This window comes from Chiloscyllium punctatum, chromosome 22 (assembly GCF_047496795.1).
Source record: "Chiloscyllium punctatum isolate Juve2018m chromosome 22, sChiPun1.3, whole genome shotgun sequence".
Taxonomy (NCBI): domain Eukaryota; kingdom Metazoa; phylum Chordata; class Chondrichthyes; order Orectolobiformes; family Hemiscylliidae; genus Chiloscyllium; species Chiloscyllium punctatum.
In genome coordinates, this window is record NC_092760.1 from 24,270,620 (window position 1) to 24,295,133 (window position 24,514).

General features: G+C 41.4%; 1 protein-coding gene across 1 annotated transcript in view; it reads left to right on the plus strand.

The window, feature by feature from the left end:
* The window catches only part of slc39a13 (solute carrier family 39 member 13), a 61,862-nt gene that overhangs the window by 24,836 nt on the left and 12,512 nt on the right, over nt 1–24,514 (plus strand). The window contains exons 3-7 of the mRNA XM_072591895.1: nt 8,647–8,760; nt 11,472–11,593; nt 15,552–15,737; nt 15,826–15,915; nt 19,129–19,179. Of these exons, the coding sequence (XP_072447996.1) occupies nt 8,647–8,760; nt 11,472–11,593; nt 15,552–15,737; nt 15,826–15,915; nt 19,129–19,179 (563 nt within the window). The remainder of the gene's footprint in view (nt 1–8,646; nt 8,761–11,471; nt 11,594–15,551; nt 15,738–15,825; nt 15,916–19,128; nt 19,180–24,514) is intronic.

Below are 24,514 nucleotides of genomic sequence, written 5' to 3' on the forward strand. Positions count from 1 at the left end.
GCAATTTCTATTTTTGTTAAATTCATTTACAGTTTGAGATGAAGAATAAAAATATAGCTAAATTCTGACTATCCTGTCCAGCCTGCAAGAACGTAATTGTGATAAAAGCGAAATGATGCCTATCTTGCGAATCTGAAATAAAAACAAAGTGCTCAAAATATTATTTCTGCTGTAACAGAAAGTGTGTTGGTAATTGAGCCTCACTGCTCCAGGGAACACACTATTAGTGTAACGATTACATTTCAATCACCAAAAAATTCCCTTTGTCCCTAAAGTTTGCGAGAAGATTTGTAGCATTTCAATCACCAAAAAATTCCCTTTGTACCTAAAGTTTGTGAGAAGATTTGTAGCTGGGGTGCTCATTGTTATGGTTCTGTTAACTGAGCTGGGAATTTGTGTTGCAAACATTTCATCCCCTGTATAGGTGACATCCTCAGTGCTTGGGAGCCTATTGTGAAGCGCTTCTGTGATCTTTCTTCCGGCATTTATAGTGATTTGTTTCTGCCGCTTCCGGTTGTCAGTTCCAGCTGTCCGTTGCAGTGGCCGGTATATTGGGTCCAGGTTGATGTACTTATTGATTGAATCTGTGGATGAGTGCCATGCCTCTAGGAATTCCCTGGCTGTTCTTTGTTTGGCTTGTCCTATAATAGTAGTGTTATCCCAGTCGAACTCATGTTGCTTGTCATCTGCGTGTGTGGCTACTAAGGATAGCTGGTCGTGTCGTTTCATGGCTAGTTGGTGTTCATGGATGCGGATCATTAGCTGTCTTCCTGTTTGTCCTATGTAGTGTTTTGTGCAGTCCTTGCATGGGATTTTGTACACTACGTTGGTTTCGCTCTTGCTGGGTATCGGGTCCTTTGTCCTGGTGAGTTGTTGTCTGAGAGTTTGTGTGCTGTTATGAGTCCTAGTGGTCGCAGTAGTCTGGCTGTCAGTTCCGAAACGTTTTAGATTAGATTAGATTACATTACATTACAGTGTGGAAACAGGCCCTTCAGCCCAACAAGTCCTCACCGAAGCGCAACCCACCCATACCCCTACATTCACCCCTTACCTAACACTACGGGTAATTTAGCATGGCCAATTCACCTGATCTGCACATCTTGGACTGTGGGAGGAAACCCACGCAGACACTGGGAGAACATGCAAACTCCACACAATTGAACCCGGGTCTCTGGCGCTGTGAGGCAGCAGTGCTAACCACTGTGCCACCGTGCCGCCCACTAATGTTCTTGATGTATGGCCAGACTGGCAGCCAGACTACTGCGACCACTAGGTCTCATAACAGCACACAAACCAACAGCCACTCTCAGACAACAACTCACCAGGACAAAGGACCCGATACCCAGCATGAGCGAAACCAACATAGTATACAAAATCCCATGCAAGGACTGCACAAAACACTACATAGGACAAACAGGAAGACAGCTAACGATCCGTATCCATGAACACCAACTAGCCACGAAACGACACGACCAACTATCCATAGTAGCCACACACACAGATGGCAAGCAACATGAGTTCGACTGGGACAACACTACTATTATAGGACAAGCCAAACAAAGAACTGCCAGGGAATTCCTAGAGGCATGGCACTCATCCACAGATTCAATCAACAAACACATCGATCTGGACCCAATACACCGGCCACTGCAACGGACAGCTGGAACTGACAACTGGAAGTGGCAGACACAAATCACTATAAATGCTGGAGGAAAGATCACAGAAGCGCTTCACAGAAGGCTCTTGAGCACTGAGGATGTCACCTAGACAGGGGGCGAAACATCTGCAACACAAATTCCCAGCTCGGCGAACAAAACCATAACAATTTCTTTGTATCTGCTAACCAGAATTAGACAGACTTTGAGCAAGCTGCTTTAACGAACTCAAAATACTCAATTTATTTGAAAACAAAGCTCATATGAGAGAAAATCGGAATTAGAAGTATGTCCCTTTTTAATTCCAAAACTGACAACATCACACACAAAGCCAACAGTGGCACTGCAGATATGGTACTTCTTAAAAAGAAAGAAACACCCTTATTTGCCAATTGCCTGAGACACACAGAATACAATTTGAGGAATTCGCAAATTCAGACATGTTATGACACTCCTCTGTGCAGGTGGGACTTGAACCCAGACTTTCTGGCTCAGAGATGGGAAATACTACCGTGGCATCACAAACCTTCTACTTAGCAGATTTTGTTTTATAAAACCAGAGAGGCTTTTACACATCACTTTTTTTTTCGGTACAAAATTCGCTGTGTTAATTTTTTTTTCCTTCTTCTGCCATGACTAAATCACCTGTGTTCCTGAATTATTTACCAATTTACATGTAAAACCTATCAGACATGGTGCAATGACATCAAAACTGAGGGAAGGTGGGGAGAGGAGGAGGAGACTAAATCAAAATGGAATTGGTAGGGAAATAAGACATTCTACTTCACTTTTATTTTCTATATAGCCTGCTCAGAGATGTAATGACACAGAGTTGTAGCATCCCTACAGTTTTGAAACAGGCCATTCCCATCAAGTCCACACCGACCCTCCAAAGAGCATCTCGTCCAGACCCAGCCCCCATGCCAGCCCACTGAGCCTGCACATCCCTAGATGCTATGGACAATTTAGCATGGCCAGTCCACCAAAATTGCACATCTTTGGGAGAAAACTTGAGCATCCGGAGAAAACCCATGCAGCCACGGGAAGAATGTACAAATTCCACCCATAGTCACCAGAGGAAGGAATTGAACCCAGGTCACTGGTGCTGTGAGGCAGCAGTGCTAACCACTGACTTGCCATGCTGTCCCACACACTTTTAGACAAGGTGGGACTTGAAACAGCAGTAATGAAATTGTCAGATTGGTCCTTCCTATAACTCTGACTTAGACTTTGTCCTATTTGTCATGATCACATAGAGCTCCTTGTAAATGTGGCCTCTCTGTATTCTCCTAGTGGTTTGTGTTTCTTCTTTGTTGAAGTAACCTCTTTGTCTCTCTTCTCGTGATGGTAACATGACACTTTCCATATCTTAGCTAAATTCCTGGTGATGTTGCTGCAAGGTCATGGGTTGTCTGGTCACATTGACCAATACTTGCTCAAGAAATTTCACTTGATCACTTTACAATTGTTGTAAAACTTTGTCATTTTTAAGCATTCTCAATGCCAACTAAATATTCCACAAACGTTTTAAAGAAAGGACAGTTTTCCTTATACAACCACTTATGGGCCAAAGGTCCTTACAAATTGGAACAGATAGGAACCCTTACAATCTATTCCATTTTCCAAATAAACCTGATAATACCAACCAATGACTATGCTTCTGTAAAGTATTAGGTGCAAGCTATTTTAGACTATTTTGTTAAAAGATGATTTAAAACTGGGTATTCATCCTGTGACCATCCTCTGCACCCTTCCAAAGCCTCAGTATCAGTCACCATGAGAAAGGACTAAAACTGAACGTATTATTTCAACAAGGCCTAGAGAAACACAAAAATGTTTTGTTTAGTCTTTTATTTTTTGAATTTGTTTATCAGTTTGTGTCCTTTATATGGAAGACTATTTGCTGCACCTGTTGTATGATGGTATTGTTCTGGGACCTTTAGCGATGTTTTCACTTCCTCTATTGAACGTTAATACTTTCCCTGGAGGATATACATATATTGAACATTGGTCCTGTATAATACTTCACTTCTCTAGATTGTCATCATCTGGTTGTGAGTTCACTTCCCCAATATATCACAATCTGTCTAAAGTAGTTGAGTCTCAACTATAGTCTTAACACTCGCATATATCTTCATATCATTTACAATTTTACAAATCCTCTCCCCTCTCGGGTGCCTCTACATCAATAGCAAAATTAAAAAATGATCCCAACTGTGAATGACACTGCTATTGACCAGCCTCCAAACAGATCCGAACCTATCTATAACTGCAGTCTGTCCTTTTGCTTCCAGGCAGTTCTTAATCCAGTTTGCTATATTGCCAGTAATTGCAGAGATTCTGATTTTATTGAGCAGCCTCTTGTGCTTTACTTGGTCAAAAGCCTTTTGGAAGTCAACAACAGGCAACATCTACTGGACAAACTCTGCTTTGCTAAGCAGCTTGTATTTGTGAGATATCCCTTTAAGCTAAAATGATACTTGAGCATGGGAAATCTCAGCAAGCCTGGCAGCATCTGTAAGGAGAGAAAAGAGCTGACGTTTCGAGTCTAACTGACCCTTTGTCAAAGCTTTGACAAAGGGTCAGTTAGATTCGAAACATTAGCTCTTTTCTCTCCTTACAGATGCTGCCAGTCTTGCTGAGATTTTCCAGCATTTTCTCTTTTGGTTTCAGATTCCAGCATCCGCAGTAATTTGCTTTGATACTTAAGCGTATTCTGGAAAGCTGTATGTAATTGGAATTCCTAGCTATGAAGTCATTAGACATTTGAGAAATTAGCCTGGTTATAATTGCTTGGGAGATGGGATTCAGCTAAGAGGAATACCGTGAACAAGATATGTTTTGTTACAATGGAAATGATATTTACCTTAAGTATCAGTGAAACTCTGGGAGAATGAAGCCTAAGCTTATACAGGAATCCTGACTGCTATGTGAATAAAAGCCTTTTATTGTCGAGCTATTCAGCCTTGCACTCTGAAGTGAACGGTGTCTGTCTTAATTATTTGAAGTACAGTTCATTTCTATTGAAATACAACTTGGTTGTTAATGTTGACTTTAGGTTTGGTTATTTCAATAGAAGCTTGAAAAAGTGAAATCTTGTCCATCACTACTTTTGTTTGCATTGTTTGGGTATTCAATTCTTGTTAGATTATTGGTCTCTACGGGTTTGTAACACATCATGTTGGTGACTTTTCCAAAAACTACAGTCTCGCTTGTAAAGTGCGACTTGTTTGAAGTACGTTGGATATCTTCAGAAAGTCCCTCTATCTAGGTATTTATGCCTAATGATTCCCTCAAGCATTTCTTTTTATTTTCCTAACAGTAAACTATTAGGCCTATAAGTAACCATTAAATATATTTACAACTTTAGTCTCTTTGGAGTCTAAAGTCTTACACAGTGAGCTTTTTAAAAGAGATTTGTGCATCCCATATCAAATCTCATTTAAGGCTGAGAGTGGATAACATCTGTCTTGGCTGTTTGATATGTTTGTAGGATCTTAATTCAATCTAATATAATAGATATGGGATCTAGATTGCCTCGTTAATGGTTAAAGACTTCATTTCAAATTCAAAATAGGGGAAGCCAATAAAAATCATGTGAAATCCAGAGCAAGGGGACATAATAAAATTACAGGAGCTGTTTAGAATGCGCTTTCACCACACACAAAAATGGAACTCCCTTTCTCCCAAAAGGAATGCTGCACTAACTGGAAGCTTCAAGATTAAAGAGTGATTTTCACTCAGGATGTTGAGTAAATGAAAGAAGGGCAGCACAAAAGGAGTTTTGAGGTCTGAAACAACTGCAAACTAACAGATGGGTGAAGTAGGCTTATGGGGACTTCTGTTTGTCTTGAAAATTACTTCTAATAGCTCCTGCCTATGTAGCTGCAGATGGAATATATTTTGAATTCCAGTCCTTCTTGAATGGGAAGAGGGAAAATGACACCCTAGAATTAAGGTATAGGAATAGCCTGGCAGGTAAAGAATCTTTCAATAATTGAGATTTGGGAACAGTGATCACAATTTCATAAGTTTTGAAATACTCTTGGACAAAGATGAGAGTGGTCTTACAGGAAGAGTACTAAATGGGGGGAAGGCCAACTGTAGCAAAATTTGGTAGGAGCAGGGGAATGTAGATTGGGAGCAGCTGATTGAAGGGCAATCCATATTTGATGTGTGGGAGACTTTTAAAGCGAGGTTGGTTAGGGTTCAGGACAAATAGGTCCCTGTGAAAATGAGGGATAGAAATGACAAGATTAGGGGACCATGGATGCTGGGTGAAATTGAGACTAGCTAAGAGGAAAAATGGAAGCATACGTAAGGTCTAGGTGACTGAAAACAGACAAAGGTTTGGAAGAATATTGGGAAATTAGGACCAACCTGAAATGATGAACTAAGAAGGCTAAAAGGGGTCCTGAGGTATTCTCAGCGAGCAGGGTTAAGGAAAACCCCAAAGCCTTTTATTCATTTAGAGCAAAAGGGTAACTAAGGAAAGGGTTGACCCACTCAAACATAAAGGAGGAAAGATATGCGTGGAGTCAGAGAAAATGGGTGAGATTCTTAATGAGTCCTTTGCATCAGTATTCACCGAGGAGAGGGACATGGTGGATGTTGCCGTTAGGGATATATCTTTGATTACTCTAGGTCAAGTCAACATATGGAGGGAGGCAGTATTAGGTATTCTAAAAGGCATTAAGGTGGACAAGTCCACAGATCCGGGTGGGGTCTAGCCCAGCTTATTGAGGGAAGCAAGAGAGGAAATAGCTGGGGCTTTAACAGATATCTTTACATTATCCTTGAACACGGGTGAGGACCCAGAGGACTGAAGAATTGCTAATGTTGTCCCCTTGTTTTTAAGAAAGGTAGCAAGGATAATTTAGGTAATTACAGACCTGTGAACCTGACGTCAGTGGAAGCTGCTGGAGAAGATACTGAGGGGTAGGATATATACTCAAGTTGCATGGGGTCCACAGTATTCTAGCTAGATGGATAGAGAACTGGTTGGGCAACAGGAGACAGGGAGTAGTAGTGGAAGGGAGCTTCTTAAAATGGAGACCTGGGACCAGTGGAGTTCTACAGGGATCCGTGTTGGGACCACTGTTGTTTGTGGTATACGTAAATGATTTGGAGGAAGGTGTAGGTTGCCTCATTAGCAAGTTTGCAGTTGACAATAAAATGGTGGAGTGGCAGAGAAAACAGCAGAATATAGATAGATTGGAGAGTTAGGCCAAGAAATGGCAGATGGAGTTCAATCCAGACAAATGTGAGGTGATACACTTTGCAAGCTCCAATTCAAGAGCGAACTATACAGTAAATGGAAAAGTCCTGGGGAATATTGATGCACAGAGAGATCTGGGTGTTCAGGTCCATTATTCCCTAAATGTGGCAATGCAGGTCAGTAGAGTGGTGAAGAAGGTATACAGCATGCTCCCCTTCAGTGGAAGGGGTATTAAGTATAAGAGTTGGCAGCCATGTTACAGTTGTATAAGACTTTGGTTCAGCCACATTTGGAATACTGTGCATATTTCCAGTTGCCACATTACCAAAAGGATGTGGATGCTTTGGAGAGGGTGCAGAGGAGATTCATCAGGATGTTGCCTGGTATGGAGGATGCTAGCTATGAAGAGAGGTTGAGTAGATTAGGATTATTTTCATTGAAAAGACAAAGGTTGAGGGGGGACCTGATTGAGGCCTTCAAAATCATGAGGGGTATAGACAGGGTGGATAGCAAGAAACTTTTTCCCCAGAGTGAAGAATTCAATTACATGGGATCAAGAGTTCAAACTGAGGGGAAAAGTTTTGGGCGATATGCGTGGAAAGTTTTTCTTGCAGAGGCTGGTGGTTGCCTAGAATGCATTGCCAGCAGAAGTGGTAGGGGCAGGCACGGTAGTATCATTTAAGATGTATCTGGGCAGGGAACAGAGAGATACAGACCCTTAAAGAATAGGCAACAGGTTTAGTTAGCGGATCTGGATCGGTGCAGGCTTGGAGGGCCGAAGGGCCTGTTCCTATGCTGTAATTTTCTTTGTTCTTAGTACATGCAGGTGGGCTCCAACTAAATAGACTTGCTTTATAAAATAGCCGAAGTGTTACTAGGACATTAGCCACACTGCGAACTAAAATCTTTCCGCTTCGTGAACTTGCATTGGCTTGGAGAACTAAGCACTGGCAATTTAGTAGCTTGTCATTAAGTGACTGGGAAGAATTGTGGAAGTATTGACTTGCAAGATGCTTTGAAAAAAACATTAAAACTATGGTTGTTGACCTCAGAGCCTGCAGGGCTGATTGACCTCTTGGGGAAGGAGGAGTGTGAAGTGAACAAAGAAAATGATGTTTAAACAGGAGATGTATGTGCAATTTTTCAAGTGCCATGAACAGTTAGTGCCTTTGTAAAGATGTAGATAAAGAAGGTTATAGTGGGGAAGCTGAAATCAATTAGTTGAAACTGAAACAGGTATTTCATGCATTGAACTCCCAATTGCAGCCATACTATTATGGGAAGGCACTGAATAGAGGTTAAATTTTTCTTTGGCAGGGGAATCATCAAATGATGCTCTTGAATGAACAGTGGCTGAGGCTGGTCATTAATATTTCTTAAACTGGACAAGATGAGAAACTATTTTAGATATGGTGCAGTACTGATGTTGAGAGAACAACTGTGCAATTTGATCAAGCAGTGAAACTGGGAGACTTTCCAGGTAGCTGTAAATGCTAATCCATAAGGATATCCTAGTTATAGAGACATAAAATTCAGTGCCTATGTTTAATAATAGGACGTGCACCTGGACTGAATGCTATTGGGTTAGCTCATTGACAACTGGACAGCAGAAAGGTGAGTCATCACTGCCATATTTTAGTCAGTTAATATTCAGATACCTGACCAACGTACCAGCACCGACTATTCAGTGAAACTATGGTTGCCCTTTGCTTTATTGTTTGCACTGTCAATGGGCAGAGCTTGACTTCCCTTTTCTCTGTTCTACTGTTGCAGATGGGTCCCAACGTTTGAAACGGTTGTTGAGTTTTGCCATTGGTGGGCTGCTCGGGGATGTCTTTCTCCACCTATTGCCTGAGGCATGGGCCTACACATGCAACAGTAATCCAGGTAAAGAATAAGCCCCAAAGCTTGTACTTATGCAGTGTCCACAAAGCAGACAATGCAGCTCAAAATGGCAACATATGGAGTGATGAGAAACAAAAAGGCTGCAGTTTTGAAAGTTGCTGCCTTATATGAGCACAGAAAAGAATTTGATAAGCTAATCTCACTGTATCCAAGTGGAAGAAACCTAAAGAGAAATGATTAGTGATTTTGCCAAGAAGATCTTTGTGCATGAGTTTCATATGTCACATCAGCATTCGGAAAAAGAGGGGGGGGATAAATCCAGTATTATAAGCACTGTCAAGGTGAACGCATGTAGAATTTAATGGGCAATGGTGACTATCAGTATGGTTGGCTAAGTTAAATGCATTGATGTAAGAAGGCCTATGGTGTATTAGCATTCATTAGCAGAGGGATTGAATTCAAGAGTCGTGAGGTGATGTTGCAGCTGTACAGGACCTTGGTTAGGCCACATTTGGAGTACTGTGTGCAGTTTTGGTCACCTCATTTTAGGAAAGATGTGGAAGTTTTGGAGAGGGTGCAGAGAAGATTTACCAGGATGTTGCCTGGAATGGAGAATAGGTCATACGAGGATAGGTTGAGAGTTCTAGGCCTTTCTCATTGGAATGGCGAAGGATGAGGGGTGACTTGATAGAGGTTTATAAGATGATCAGGGGAATAGATAGAGTAGACAGTCAGAGACTTTTTCCCCGGGTACAACAGAGTGTTACAAGGGGACATAAATTTAAGGTGAAGGGTGGAAGGTATAGGGGGGACGTCAGGGGTAGGTTCTTTACCCAGAGAGTGGTGGAGGCATGGAATGCGCTGCCTGTGGGAGTGGCAGAGTCAGAATCATTGGTAACCTTTAAGCAGCAATTGGATAGGTACATGGATGGATGCTTAAGCTAGGACAAATGTTCGGCACATCATAGTGGGCTGAAGGGCCTGTTCTGTGCTGTATTGTTCTATGTTCTATATGTCTCTTGGACTGACAAGAAGCATACATTGGCAATCCTAGTGATGGAGTCTGTTGGTGGCTGAGTATTAGAGATATAGCTCAATTTGATGAGATGCAGAATGTGGGGATTCACCTGCACAATTCTTTGTGAAAGACTAGAATAAGGCTGTTCATATACAATAGAGCATAATGAGATGCTGAACTTTAAAAGTAGAGAAATATAGAAACATGGAAATTATGGTTAAACTCAATGAATCATAGGGCAGCTCAGCAGTACCACCTCACAGCACCAGGAAACTGGGTTCGATTCCAGCCTCGGGCGACTGTCTATGTGGAATTTGCACATTCTCCCCGTGTCTGTGTGGGTTTCTTTTGTGTGCTCTGGTTTCCTCCCACAGTCCAAAGATGTGCAGGTGAGGAGGATTGGCCATGCTAAATTGCCCGTAGTGTTCCGGGATGTGCATGCCAGGGTAGGGGGTTAGGACTGGGTTGGACACTCCTCGGGGGGTTGGTGTGGACTCAATGAGCTGAATGGCCCACTTCCACACTGTAGAGATTCTACATTTTTAAAAAAGATTTTAGGCAGTGTACTTTAGGAAGGACTTGGAGACTTAGGGAGGCAGTGGCTTAGTGGTAATGTCACTGGACTAATAATCCAGAAACTGAGCCTGATGTTCTGGCGACGTGAATTTAAATTCGCAAGTTTCAATTAAATTTTTAAAATCTGGAATTAATCAAAATGGTGACTGCATGATCACTGCCAATTGTTGTAAAACGTCATCCAGTTGACTAATGTCCTTCAAGCAAGAAAATCCTTATTCAGTCTGGCCACTGACATTGACGCTGCTCTCTGAAATGATCTAACAAGCCAGCTTAAAAGGCACGTAGGGATGCACAGTAAATGCTGCCAGCAATACCCACATCCTATGAAAAAAAACTTTTAAAGAGTTTGGCTGGCATTCAGAGAAAAATGGTCAGAATAGCACCAGAAATGAGGGGCTTACATGACAATTCATGAGCTATCTTTGTTCTCCTCAGAGTAGTGAAGATAGATTCATTAGAAGTGCTCAACATTACTAAAGGCTTTGATGGTGTGGGCATGGAGAACTTATTTTCCCAACATTGATAATTGGAAGTTACAATCTAATGATATTTGGCGAAAGAACTGAGGAAAAATTGCAAATGAAGATTTGAACTGCAATGATACAAAAGATCATTTCAAAAAACAAAAGTTGCAATATCATGGAGAAAGATTGGGATGAGTTGGCTCATGTATTCATAGGATTGCATCACTAGCTTTGTACTTCAAGATTCTTTGATTATGAGGATTTGTATATAGAAAGGGAATAACCTTAAAGTTGTTGGTTGTCTTGAATCTAACTGGTTTGTCCTTTTAGGAAAGGGAACCTGCCATCTCAGATGTAGCTTGAGGCCCACACTAACATGATTCACCCGAACCATTCTGTGGCTCAGCAAGCCATTCAGTTATGTCATCATCTTTGTCTAACTAGGCAAGGGCAATCGCTGTGGCAGCAATACACATCATGAAAATGAGTATTATCTTTTTCAAAAAAAATAGACTTGATGGTCAAATCAGATATGTTCATGAAATAGATCAAATTGCGCAAAGCCACAATTTTGAACCTGAAGAATTGGAACATACCTCATATTCCAGGCTTGCAGTTGCTTGGCGCTAGTTCTTGTTTGGCCCATTTTGCCAGTCTACTAATCTACTCTTCTAACCCCTTCATTTGTGCAGATGGAAGCCACAGTCGTAAACAGCAGAGGAAGTTGGGATTGTGGGTAATTGTTGGATTGCTTGCATTTTTCATTTTGGAGAAATTATTCCCAGATAAAGATGAGGATAAAGAGTACCACAAAGTAAGTTATTTTGGTAGTACGCAATATAGAAGTACATGGTAACTATTTACAAGAATGACATAATGACTTGAAACCACCAAGCCACATTCTTTACAGCCTACCATGAACACCATTGATTAGCCTTCTCTGTTTTCCACATACATGTACACGATAGGCTGTACTCCATTCATTTCATCTCTTTGCATACTATCTATGAAGGCCATGATATATACAATGAATGCAGGAAGCAGCATGGAAACAAATCCTTTGGTCCAACCAGTCCATGCCGAGTATAATCCCAAACTGAACTAGTCCTACCTGCCTGCTCCCAGCCCATATCCCTCCAAACCTTCCTATTCCTGCGCTTATTCAAATGTCTTTTAAAAGTTCTAATTGTACTCACATGAACTACCCTCTGTGGAAAACATCTGCCCCTCATGTCTTTTTAAAATCTCTCTCCTCTCACCTTAAAAATATGTTCCCTTCTCTTGAAATCCCCCATCCTAAGGAAAAGATAACTACTATTAGCTCTATCTATACCCCTCATTATTTTATAAATTTCCATCAGGTTGCTTTTTAATCTCCTACGGTCCAGTGAAAAAAATACCAGCCTTTCTTTATAACTCAAACCTTCCATACCCAGCAACATTCTGGTAAACCTCTTCTTAACCCTCTCCAGCTTAATAATATCCTTCCTCTAATTGGATGGCCAGAACTGAACACAGTCGTTAAGTGTGGTGCTGGAAAAGCACAGCTGGTCAGGCAGGATCCAAGGATCAGAAGAGTTGATGTTTTGAGCATGAGCTGTTCATTATGAATGTGTAAGGGGTAGCAGAGAAATAATTGGGATGGGGGGATTGGAGCTGGGGGGGAGGGTACCTGGGAATGCAAAAGGTAGATGAAGGTGGGGATGATGGTGATAGGTCAGAGAGGAAGGTAGAGTGGATAGGAGGGAAGGGAGATGGACAGGTAGGGTAGTTCAAGAGGGCAGTGCTGAGTTGGGAGGGTTGGATCTGGGCTATGGTGGAGGCAGGGGAAATGAAGAAACTAGTGAAATCCACGTGGATCCTGTGCGGTTGGAGGGTCTCAAGGCAGAAGATGAGATGTTCTTCCTCTAGGCTTTGGATGGCAAGAATCTGGCAGTGGAAAGAGGTCAAGGACTTGCATGTCCTTGGCAGAGTGCGAGGGGGTGTGCAAGTCCTTGGCAACCTCCATTGCCAACCTCTAGCCATCTGACGCCTGGAGGAAAAATGCCTCATCTTCTGCCTTGGGAACTTAAACCACATGGGATCAATGTTGATCTCACTAGTTTCCTCATTTTCCCCTGCTCCCACCTTATCCCAGATCCAACCCTCCAACTCAGCATTGCCCTCTTGAACTGCCCATCTCCCTTCCCACCTATCTGCTCCACCCTCCTCTCTGGCCTATCACCATCACCCTGCCTTCATCTACCTATCGAGTTCCCAGCTACCTCCCCCCAGGCCCCTTGTCTACCTGCCCCCCAATTGCTGATGAAGAGCGGATGCTCGAAACGTCGGCTTTCATGCTTCTCAAATGCTACCTGACCGGCTGTGTCTTTCCAACACCACACGTCTTGACTCTGATCTCCAGTATCTGCGGTCTCACTTTCTCCCAGAACTGGACGCAGTATTCCAATGTCCTGTACAACCTCAACATGATTCACCAACTCTCTCACTCAATGGACGAAGCAATGAAATGTGTCAAATGCCTTTTTAACCACCCTGTCAATTTGTGACGTAAACCCCTAGGTGTCATCTGTTTTACAACTCTACCCAAGGCCCTACCATTAATTATATAAAGCCTGATGAAGGGCTCATGCCCAAAACGATGACTCTCCTGCTCCTTGGATGCGGCCTGACCTGTTTTTTTTCGAGCACCACACTTTTCATCTAAGCCCTACCTTTGTAGGTTGTGCCAAAATACAATGTCTTGCATTTATCCAGATTGAACTCCACTTTGCTAATCAAGTCAGCACTCATCTCTCATGCAGTATAAATGTTATTTTTCCTTTATGTTGGTATTTCCAGTGAATTGTCCTTATGAATGCAAGACAAACATTTTTACTAAGAGTGTCATTTTTCATCAATAAAATGAAAACTGAGAATTCCACTGAATTGTAGATGTGTTCATTATAACCACTAGCACTGTAAAACTGTTCCGGACTCATCTTAGGATGATATCCCACCATGACAAATAATCAGTTACACCAAAGTTAATGATTCACAGGCAGGTTAAGGAACTTCAGTTTCACCAGTCAATCATTTTAGAAAACTGTCACTTCCTTGCCTTTCCAACTGTACAAGAACAAAATGGATATGCCTTTCTCTTGAAGGCAGTGAGTCTTGCTAAGATTCAATGCTACAAGAGCTGCCAGTATGCATTGTCTTATCCCAGTGACTATTTGGTACAAAGCATGTTGATTTTGATCTCTGCTCTTTTAGAATTTCACGTATAGAGGGAATATATTCAGCATAATGTCTGGGTCAACTCTTTGCCAGGGACAGACCAAACTAATACCACTACCTTAATTTCTCCTGTTGTCGTGTTCCTTCTGCATGTTCAAATATTAACAGTTTTCTTTCTCATATAATATTAGACGTATTCCATGGATAAGGTATTCTACATTGTAACATCCCTCTTTCCCAGCACTGTGGCTTTGGGAGTGCAGGAACAATCAGTCAAACATATACTTTCACTTTTGTCAACTTAAATTTATTTTCATCTTAATTTCAGAACATGGAGCCCCCAGTGCACCATAAATTGAACTATCCAGAGCAGTTTTACAATGTAGGTAGTTGCAATGAACAGTCTATCAAATGAATTATCTCAGTAATCAGGATGTTTGTGATTGGTATGTGAACTGAAAGCTTTCATTTGCTGGTCAGGCATGATCAGTAGTTGGGAACCTGGCTCGCTTTGTTCATAGATTTTGATTTAAATTGTCACTCTGCAAGTTCCAGCAGATGCTGGAGGTGGAACGTGGCATCTTGCAGGTTTTTATACTGGTACTTTGAACAATACAAATGGAGCATGATGAGATCAATATTTCCACAAGTAGCTCACTTGGGTCATTTTTGACTATTCCATAAGTGCCGCTTGGTTTTTCTCTATTTCTTTTGATATGTTTCCATTTTGTTGCACTTGATTGCCTAATGATTTATTTGGTCTTAGCAGTGTTGTTGGACTGAGCTGCGAAGCTAGCAATTCTTGCTGGTGACATTGTTTATCTTGTGGTATTTATGATCTAAGATGTGAGTCAAATACAAGCAGCTGTTGAAATGTTAGAGTAAATTACAATGCCTTTTGTTTTCACCAAAGTGAGATTCTCCTGGAATTGCAGTGACATCTTTAACAAGCATCCTTCAAAACCCAAGAGGAAGCAACAGAGATAAATCAAATGTTAGAATTTCAAAATATGTTCTATAACCCCTTTATTTGCAATATTTACATGAATTTGAAATACATTGCCTCCAAACCCAGCGATGGGTTCCAATCTCTTTAGTACATGACCATTTCCCCTCATGGGTGCATAGTTGATGCATCGTGATATGCGATTTGATATTTCACAAAAAAAATCTGTCTTAACCGTACAAGTAGTTTGCATGAAGATCAGTGAGGTGCTACAGGGAGATTAGGTGGCTGCCTTGAATAAGTGAAGTATTCTGTTTGACTAAGTGGAGTATTCTGTTATGTGTTTACTGCTCAATCTACCCCGTTGAAATAAATTATCTGGTCATTATCTAATTGTTTGTGGGATCTTGTCGATGTGAAATTGACTGTTTTTCCTGCATTAAAACAGTAATTATTTTTCACAAGTAGTTCTGCTTTGGCATGTCCTCAGTCTAGATAAGTACAAATTTTTCTTTGTCTGTCTTTTGAAAACAAATTGCGCCCACTTCCGGCAGCAAATGGGCTTCTAATTCTCTTTACACCTGAAATTTTGTCATTCTCCTCTCAGGAACCTTTTGAGACCAAGAATGGACATGTCTGTCTCGATAAGGCAATTAAACACCTTAAAAATGGAAAACTCATTCCCTCTGCTAACACTCGTCGTAATGGTTCTTGTGTCCAGCTTAGTAATGGCCACTGCCATAACTCCACTCTGCAGCTCAAGGTTTCAACTCAGCCTGTTCAAATCATTAAGGTAAGAGGTCACTGTTGTTTGTCGCAATTGATCCCTCCTTGAATCTGTTTTTAATTTTGAAAATTTGACCTTGACCATTGTTTTATAGATTAGTGGGTACCTGAACCTTATTGCCAATGGTATTGATAACTTCACACATGGCCTGGCAGTGGCTGGGAGCTTCCTCGTCAGCAGAAAGGTAAGGAATACAGAAGGAAATAACTTGCAAAGAGAATGGTGAGATGCATATCTTTGTATCAATAACAAATTGTGTTTGTATAGTATCTTTAATGTAGTGCCATGTCCCAAGGTGTATACAGGGGTGTATCAAACAAAAAAATGGTGATGAGCCAAGTAAATTATTGGCAGATATTTTAGAGTGGGTCTTAAAAAAGGAAAGATGTACGGCAGAGTTTAGGGAGGGAATTTGGTAGTCTAGGGCCTTGCAGATGAAAGTACACTTTCCAATTGTCATTGCCGATTAACGTTGACTATGTTAAAGGTGGAGAGTGCCAATATCTGAGGATCGTGTGGCTGGAGGAAGCTACAGAGGTAAACCTGGGCTGTATAGGGAGCATTGTCATCAACTGCTTTACAAACACACATGAGAGGTTTACATTCAAAGGGCTATTTAATTCTGAGCCAGTGTAGGTCAATGACCACAGAGGCAATGGGTGAATTGGACAATTGGTTTCTGCTTGTTAGAACTTCCACAATCTGGCGGTGAATCAATATACTTGGTGTGTGGCCACAGAACTTTAGGAATTGCCTGAGTAACTCATGGGCCCCTGAGCACACGCTGCCCCTAAGTTAATCATTAATATTGGTCTGATTTTCAAAAAATAAATCAACAAAGCTGCAACTCATCTCTTTAGAAATTCTTGTTCAGAGGGAGGGAAGTCATTATGGGTTGAAATTCATTTCAAAATGATTAGTGATTATATATGGGCATGGGTGTGATAGAATGGTATATCTAGCTGTGAGTTAGAGATTGAAATCTAATCAAAGTGTTTTTTGGGTTTTATGCTGAATGTTCGATACCTGAGACTGAAGTTAGTATGAGCTAGAATTTTAATAAGTGATAGCCAGGACTGTGAAACAGCTGTTTTTGCATCCTGATCATTGCTAGGTGTGCATTTGTTTGTCAGCTGTAAATATCACAGGTAATGCCTATTTGTAACCCCTTCTGTAAAACCTATGGTGATTTAACTCCCAGTGTGAATTATGCAGCCAGTTTTACCTCTATACCTGCTAGTTTTGAGTAGCATATTAACTTGAAAAGAAGATCGATTGGTTAACAGGAGTATAGAATAGGCATGAATGAAACTTTATTCAGGTAGGCAACATGTAATGAGTGGTGTACCACAGGGACCTCAACTGTCCAAAGTTTATGTAAATGACTTGGATAATGAGATTGAAAGTAAGTTGCCAAATTTGCTGATGCCACAAAGATGGAAAGGGGAAGGTAAGTTGTGATGAGGATATAAGGACTCTGCAGATGGATATTGATAGATTAAGTGAATGGGCAGAGATGTGACAAATGGAGTGTAACTTGGGAAAATGTGAAATTTTCTTTGGCAAGAAGAATTAGAAAGAAGTGTATTATATAAATAGTAAGCGTTTGCAGAGCTCTGAGATGCGGAGCGACATGTGTCCTCATGCATGAACGATAACAGATTGATATGCAGTTACAGAAATTGATTAGGAAAGCTAATTGAATGTTATTACTAAGTGCAAGAGGATTTGAATGCGAAAGAAAGGTTATGCTTCAATTATACAAGGCAATGTTGAGGCAACACCTAGAGTACTATGTATAGTATTGGTCACTTTATTTAGTGAAGGAAGTAAATGTATGAGAAGCAGTTCAGAGAAGGTTTACAACATTAATCTCTGGAATTAAACAGTTGTTTTATATGGAACGGTTGGAAGAGCTCAGCTTGTATCTTCGGAAATGTGGAAGAAGAGACTTGATTAAAACATATAAGCTCCTGAGGGTGGATGTGGAGACAATGTGTCCTGTTATGGGATAACCTTACAGTAGGGGTCACATTTTAACATAAGGGTCACCCTTTTAAAACAGATGAGGTCATTTTTTTTTCTCTGGGCTTTGAGTGTGTTTAGAACTTTCTTCCTGAGTAGGTGTTAGAAGCAGAGACCTTTAAATATTTTTAAGGCAAAGTTGGATGGATTTTTTTGTTAAGCAACAGGATGAAAGGTTATTGGATAAGCAGGAATATGGATTTAAGGTTGCAGTCAGATTAACCATGATCTTGTTGAATGGTAGAACAGGCTTGAGGGACTGGGTTGCTTCGTCCTGCTTCATGTTGAAATGTTTGTATGTAGCAGTTGTGGAGCTTTCAAGGTCAGTCTCAGTTTGCTTTGGAATGATGGAGAAATAATGTTCTGTTCTAAGAAAGTTATATAGAAACAATATAGGAACCCAACACAGACCCCTTCTCTTCATTTCAGAATCTGTGCTCCAAATGTAGACAGACCGCTTGTGTTTGTACCACACTCCTCTTCATGATCAATCTTCTTCAGTGGTCCAAGCAAAAATGCTTGCTTACAAAGTCTGATCAGTGACTACTGCTCTTTAAGGTCTTTAATTCAGTCTTTAAGGATGAGGTTGTCCTGTTCTATTCAACAAAGTGCTAGAAATATTGCAGATCTGGCAGCACCTGCAAAGAATGAAACAGTTCATGTTGCATGATTGATGACCTTTCATCGTACTTGGAAAACGTTAGAGATGTAATATGTTTGAAATGAAAACAGAGGCAGCCCTCAACCTTGGCAGAGGCACAGGAGGAAACATTGGAGAAAGAGTATGGAGATAGGTGAGACTAAATAACAAAAGGTTTGATGGTGAAAAGAAAAATTGGGTGCCAACAGGACAAGCAAAGAAACAATAAATCAATGGATCTAGAGGAGGTGGTGAATGGGGGAAAGCAAATCCTTACCAATAGCTGCTGTGCACAAATATTGTTTAGGATGTCATGTTGCTGATTGCGGTGTTGACTCAACATGGCAGTACAAAATTGAAAGATGAGATGCTGTTCTTGAGCTCTGTCAGAACAGTACAATAGGCTGAGGACTGAGCAAAGTGGGAGAATTAACAGGATATGCTATGTGCGTGTTTGATCTAGTAAGTAATTGATTTTATTGGGAATTTTTTGAACACCTTGAAAGTTAATATTTTTGGGTTTAAGGACAGATTTCTTTTCTATAAATCATTGTAGTTTGTTTGATTTCATGATTTCTTTGTCATGGTTCTGTTCAGCTATCTCTACAGTGGGCAGGAGTTAACTCTTAAGCAGTGTAAAAAAACTGGAAGTATAGTTTGACCTAGTCAACTACTGGAGACAGAGCAGTGTTGTTGTTGAGATAGTTAATGTGTAATCATACTTTCCTCTAGGTTGGACTCACAACAACGCTGGCTATTCTTCTCCATGAAGTTCCACACGAGGTGAGTGAGCTGAGACTTATGCAAATAATTGATCTTCTATGAACATTTTTAAAATGTACACTTCCCTCATATAGGAACGTTCTGCTTCCCAACTCTTTATTTTTCCAGGTCTTTGGATGGGCAGATTAGTGAGGAGGGCAGTCATCCATATAGCACAAAGTAAAGCAAGTGTGATCTTTCGTCACATTCATATGATCTGCAGACAGAGCCCACTCAGCCCCTTGTCTCTCTGCTGGCTCTGTGTAAGAGCAGCTCCGCTAACCCCACTCACTCACACTTTCCCCTTAATCCTGCAATTTTGTTTTATTTTGGCACTTATCCATTTCTCTTTTGAAAGAGATTAAGTCTGCCTTTACCACATTTTCAGGCAGTGCATTCAGACCTTAACCACTGGCTACCTAAAAATGTTTTTTCTCAGGTCATTGCTGCTTCTCTTTTCAATCACCTTAAATCAGTGATTTACTTTCCTCTCTGTCGGTGTAGCATCAACAAGTTCACTTCCAAAACAATTGGTCCATTCATCCAAGTCATTGACATAGATTGTGAATAGTTGAGACCTCAGCACTAATCACTGTGGCATACCACTCAATACAGTTAATAAGCCTGAAAATGATGCAATTATCTAGACTCTATCCATGCCAATATATAATCTCCAATACTAATGATCTCTTGCACAGTAACCTTTTATGGCAGTTTTTTGAATGCTTTTTGAAAAGCTAAACCTTTTCATCTACTCTACACCCTCAAAAAAACTAACAAATTTGACATTGTTTCCTTTAACAAATCCACATTGACTCTGCCTGATTGTTTTATGATTTTTGTAAATGTCCTGCATTTGCCCAATAAGAACATAAGAACTAGTAGCTGGTGTAGGCATATCAGCCCCTTGAGCCACTCTGCCATTTGATATGATCATAGCTGATCTCATCTTGGCCTCAACTCCACTTTCCTGCCCGCTCTTTTAACTCATTATTAACGAAAAAGCTGTCTAGTTCCTCAAATGTATTCACTGTGCAAACTTCCACCCTACGCAAGGGTAATTAATTCCACAGATTCACGAGCCTTTGAGAGAAGTAATTCCTTTTCATCTCTGTATGAAATCTGCTATTCCTTAACTTAAAACTGTAACCTCTCATTCAAAATTGACCCATAAAGAGAAACATCCACTCTACGTGTACTTTGTTAATTCCCTTTCACACCTTCTGTATTTCTAGGTCTCCTCCCATTCTTACACTAGCAAAAATAGGCCCAAACTGTGCAATCTCTTTTCATAAGGCAAGCCTTTCATAAGAATTAATATAGCAAACCTTCTCTTAACTGCCTCCAATTCAATTGTCTTTCCTCGAGTAAGGGACCAAAACTGTACAAGGTACTCCACATGCGATCTCACCAATGCCTTGTACAATTGTAAGACTTCCCTGCTATTATACACTTTTATTTTAGTAATAAGTGCTACATTTCCATTTGCCTTCCTTATTGCCTGCTGTACCTGCATACTAGTTTTAAGTATTTCCCAGCAATCAATATCCTCCCTACTGCCCCCTTTCTTGAGGCACACTATCACCTTCTCTATCCTTCTATTTTTAGACACTGGGAATAATCTGGACATTAATAACTTTGAGTAGCTTGCCGGTATGTTCTCTAGTTTGCTAAAGTCTGCTTGCAGAAGCTCATCCCTTTTTTCCCAATATGACTATGACCTCTGGTTTCTTTCCCCCCCTCCCCAAGTGTTCTGGAGTAGCTTAGTGACATCCTTGAACCTGGTAATAGCAAGGTAATATACCAAACACAAAAACAAAAGCAGAACTTGGTGAAAAAACACGACAAGTCTGGCAATATCTATAGAGAGAAATCGGAGTTAATCTTTCTGGTCCAGTCACCCTTCAAAACTAGCTTCAGAGCTACCAGAAATGGGATGGCAGGAGAGAGGAGAGTAAACGAAAGGTGAAGATAGAGCTCAAGGAGTGACAAAAACAGTTGGACAAACAAAAGGACTGGTTAAAGGTCAATTTGGGGAAGTGAATAGCTGCAAATGGGGACTATTAGTAGTTGCCAATGCGTTGTGGCCAAGATGCCAATGCGTAATGCCAAGGACTGGTATTTGGGGTTGGGACTAAGGACATGGCCTCAAGCCCCAGAATTGTTGAACTCTATATTGAATCCAGAAGGCCATAAAGTTCCCAAATAGAAAATGAGGTGCTATTATTCCAGGTTGCACTGAACTTCACTGAAATGCTGCAGCAAGCCTGAGACAGAGGTGTTGGCCGGGGAGCATTGTGTGTGTTCAAATAGCAGGCAATTAGGAGCTTAGGGTCTTTTTTGCAGACAAAACAGGTGTCACTCAGGATGTAGATTTGCTTGCTGAGATGGTAGGTTCGGTTTCAGACATTTTGTCACCATACTAGGTAAGTCATTAATGAGCCTCCAAATGAAGCGCTGGTGGTATGGCCCACTTTTAATTTGTGTGTTTAGTTTTCCTTGGGTTGGTGACATCATTTCCTGTGGTGATGTCATTTTCTGTTCTTTTTCTCATGGGGTGGTAAATGGGATCCAAGTCAATGTGTTTATTGACCCATCCTAGGATGGATGCGTTGTCCCAGTCGAAGTGGTGTCCTTCTTCATCTATATGTAAAGATACTAGTGAGAGTGGGTCATGTCTTTTTGTGGCTAGCTGATGCTCATGTCATACAAATGAGGAAGGACACCACTTCGACTGGGACAACACATCCATCCTAGGACAAGCCAAACAGACATGCGTGAGAATTCCTAGAAGAATGGCATTCCAACTGGAACTCTATCAACAAACACATTGACTTGAATCCCATTTACCACTCCCTGAGAAAAAGAACAGAAAATGACGTCACCAACACAAGGAAACCTAAACACACAAATAAAAACTGGGCCATACCACTAGCGTTTCACCTGGAGGCTCACTGATGATGTTAGCTAGTAAGGAAACCTTCCAGCTTAGCGAGCAAACCTACATCTAGAACCTCAACCTGAGCTACAAATCTTCTCAAAACTCACTAATAGGTCACTCAATTTACGCATCATTTCCCCAGTCTAAAGGAGAACATATTGTGAACAGAGAATACAAGAGACTAGATTGTGTGAAGTGCTGGTAAAGTGCTGCTTCACTTGGAAGGTGTGTTTAGGCTTTGGATGGTGAGGACAGAGGAAGTAACAGGGCAGCTGTTACACCTTCTGCAGTTGCCGTGGTGGGTGTGGGGACTTGTTGGGAGTGAAGGAGGAGTGGACCAGGGTGTCCTGGAGGGAATGGTCCCTGTAGAAGGCTGACAAGGGAGGGGGACGATAATATATTTCTGGTGGTAGCATCCCGCTCGAGGTGTCAGAAATCGCAGTTAATGATTCTGCAGATGTGGATGCTAGTGGAATGGTGGGTGAGGACAAGGGGGGACCCTATTGCTCTTGTGGGAGGGAAGAGAGGGGTTGGGGACCAAACTGTGGGAGATGGGTCAGATCTCATTTAACGCATGGAATTCTGCAGCCTTCTGGATTTCATATTGAGTTCAACAATTTTAGGGCTTGAGGCCATGTCTACTCCCACCCCCGCTGCTATCACTCAACGTGTTGAGAGCTACTAACAGCTCCCCCAATTAGCAGATATTCATTCCCCCAGATTGATCTTTAACCACTCCTTTGTCCAACTGTTTTCCCCTCTCTTTGAGCTGTACCTCCACTTGTTGTTTACCTCCATCTTCTACATAAATATCAACCTTTTTGTAGCTACCATCAGTTCTGAAGAAGGGTCACTGGCCCCGAAACGTTAACTCTGATTTTTCTCCATAGATGCTGCCAAACTTACTGGATTTTTCCAGCAATTTCAGTTTTTGTTTCTGATTTCCAGTTTTTTGTAAGGTAATGTACTATCTTGAATTCATGTCTATGGCCACAGTTCTGTTCTGAGCCCTAACTATTATATTGATTTGCTAATCTGTATCCTTCAACCTACCAACTGAAAGCTGATCCGTCCATGGTCCCGTGGTCTTGGCTCAATCTGCATTCACCAGATGTAAGATCACACTCCAGTATTCTGGACTGAATACTGGCTGATGCGAGACGCAGTCAAGGAAATGCTATACTACCTGCCTATACTACATACTTTCTCTCTGAAGCATACACTTAAGATACAGGCTGATCACATTCAGAAACCTGCTATCTACCAAGCTCTCAGCCTCATGGATCCACCATAGTGATACCAGCTGTCGCTCAAGCTCTGACACCCGGAGCTCAAGACACTGTACCTGCCAATACCTCCTGTAAGAGTGGTTGTCCAGTTCATGAGTTACATTCTGGAGTGGTACATTTTGTGCACTTCGGATGACTGAAATGTCTCTATTTGTTTAAATAGTATTGTCACTTATGCTGACATCTGTCTCAGTTTTTTTTTGCAAGCTGCCTGACACTGTCTTTTGCTGGGTTCTTGCCATAAATACCTTTCAGGTCCACCACTGTTGCTTATTAATCTCGAGCAAAAGTTCCCTCCAAGCTCACTTTTATAATCAGACCTTTCAGGCAATCACTATTGCTCGGAATACTCTGTCCTACCAGAAGGACGCACCCACCATAGGTGGTGTTGCAATGGCATACAGTGAGAAGGGAATTGTCCTGAGTCCTCAACAGAGACTTCTGAGTCCATGAAGTTTTATGGCATTTAACCAGACATGGACAAAGAAACCTTTTAGCAGTTACCACCTATTCAGCAGATACAGCAAGGAAACAGACCCTTCCGTCCAACCTGTCCGTGCCAACCAGATATCCCAACCCAATCTAGTCCCACCTGCCAGCATCTGGCTCATATCCCTCCAAACCCTTCCTATTCATATACCCATCCAGATGCCTTTTAAATGTTGCAATTGTACCAGCCTCCATCACTTCCTCTGGCAGCTCATTCCATGCACATACCACCCACAGTGTGAAAATGTTGCCCCTTAGGTCCCTTTTATATCTTTCCCCTCTCATCCTCTAGTTCTGGAGTCCCCCACCCCACAATAAAGACTTTGACTATTTATCCTACCCATGCCCCTCATGATTTTATAAACCTGTATAAGGTCACCCCTCAGCCTCTGATGCTCCAGGGAAAACCGCCCCAACCTGTTCACCCTCTCCCTATTGCTCAAATCCTTCAATCCTGGCAACATCCTTGTAAATCTTTTCTGAACCCTTTCAAGTTTCGCAACATCTTTCCCATAGGAAGGAGACTAGAATTGCACGCAATATTCCAACAGTGGCCTAACCAATGTCCTGTACAGCAGATGAATCAATACTACTCTGTATTGAACAGCACTTAGTGGCAGTGATCCAAAACATTCTT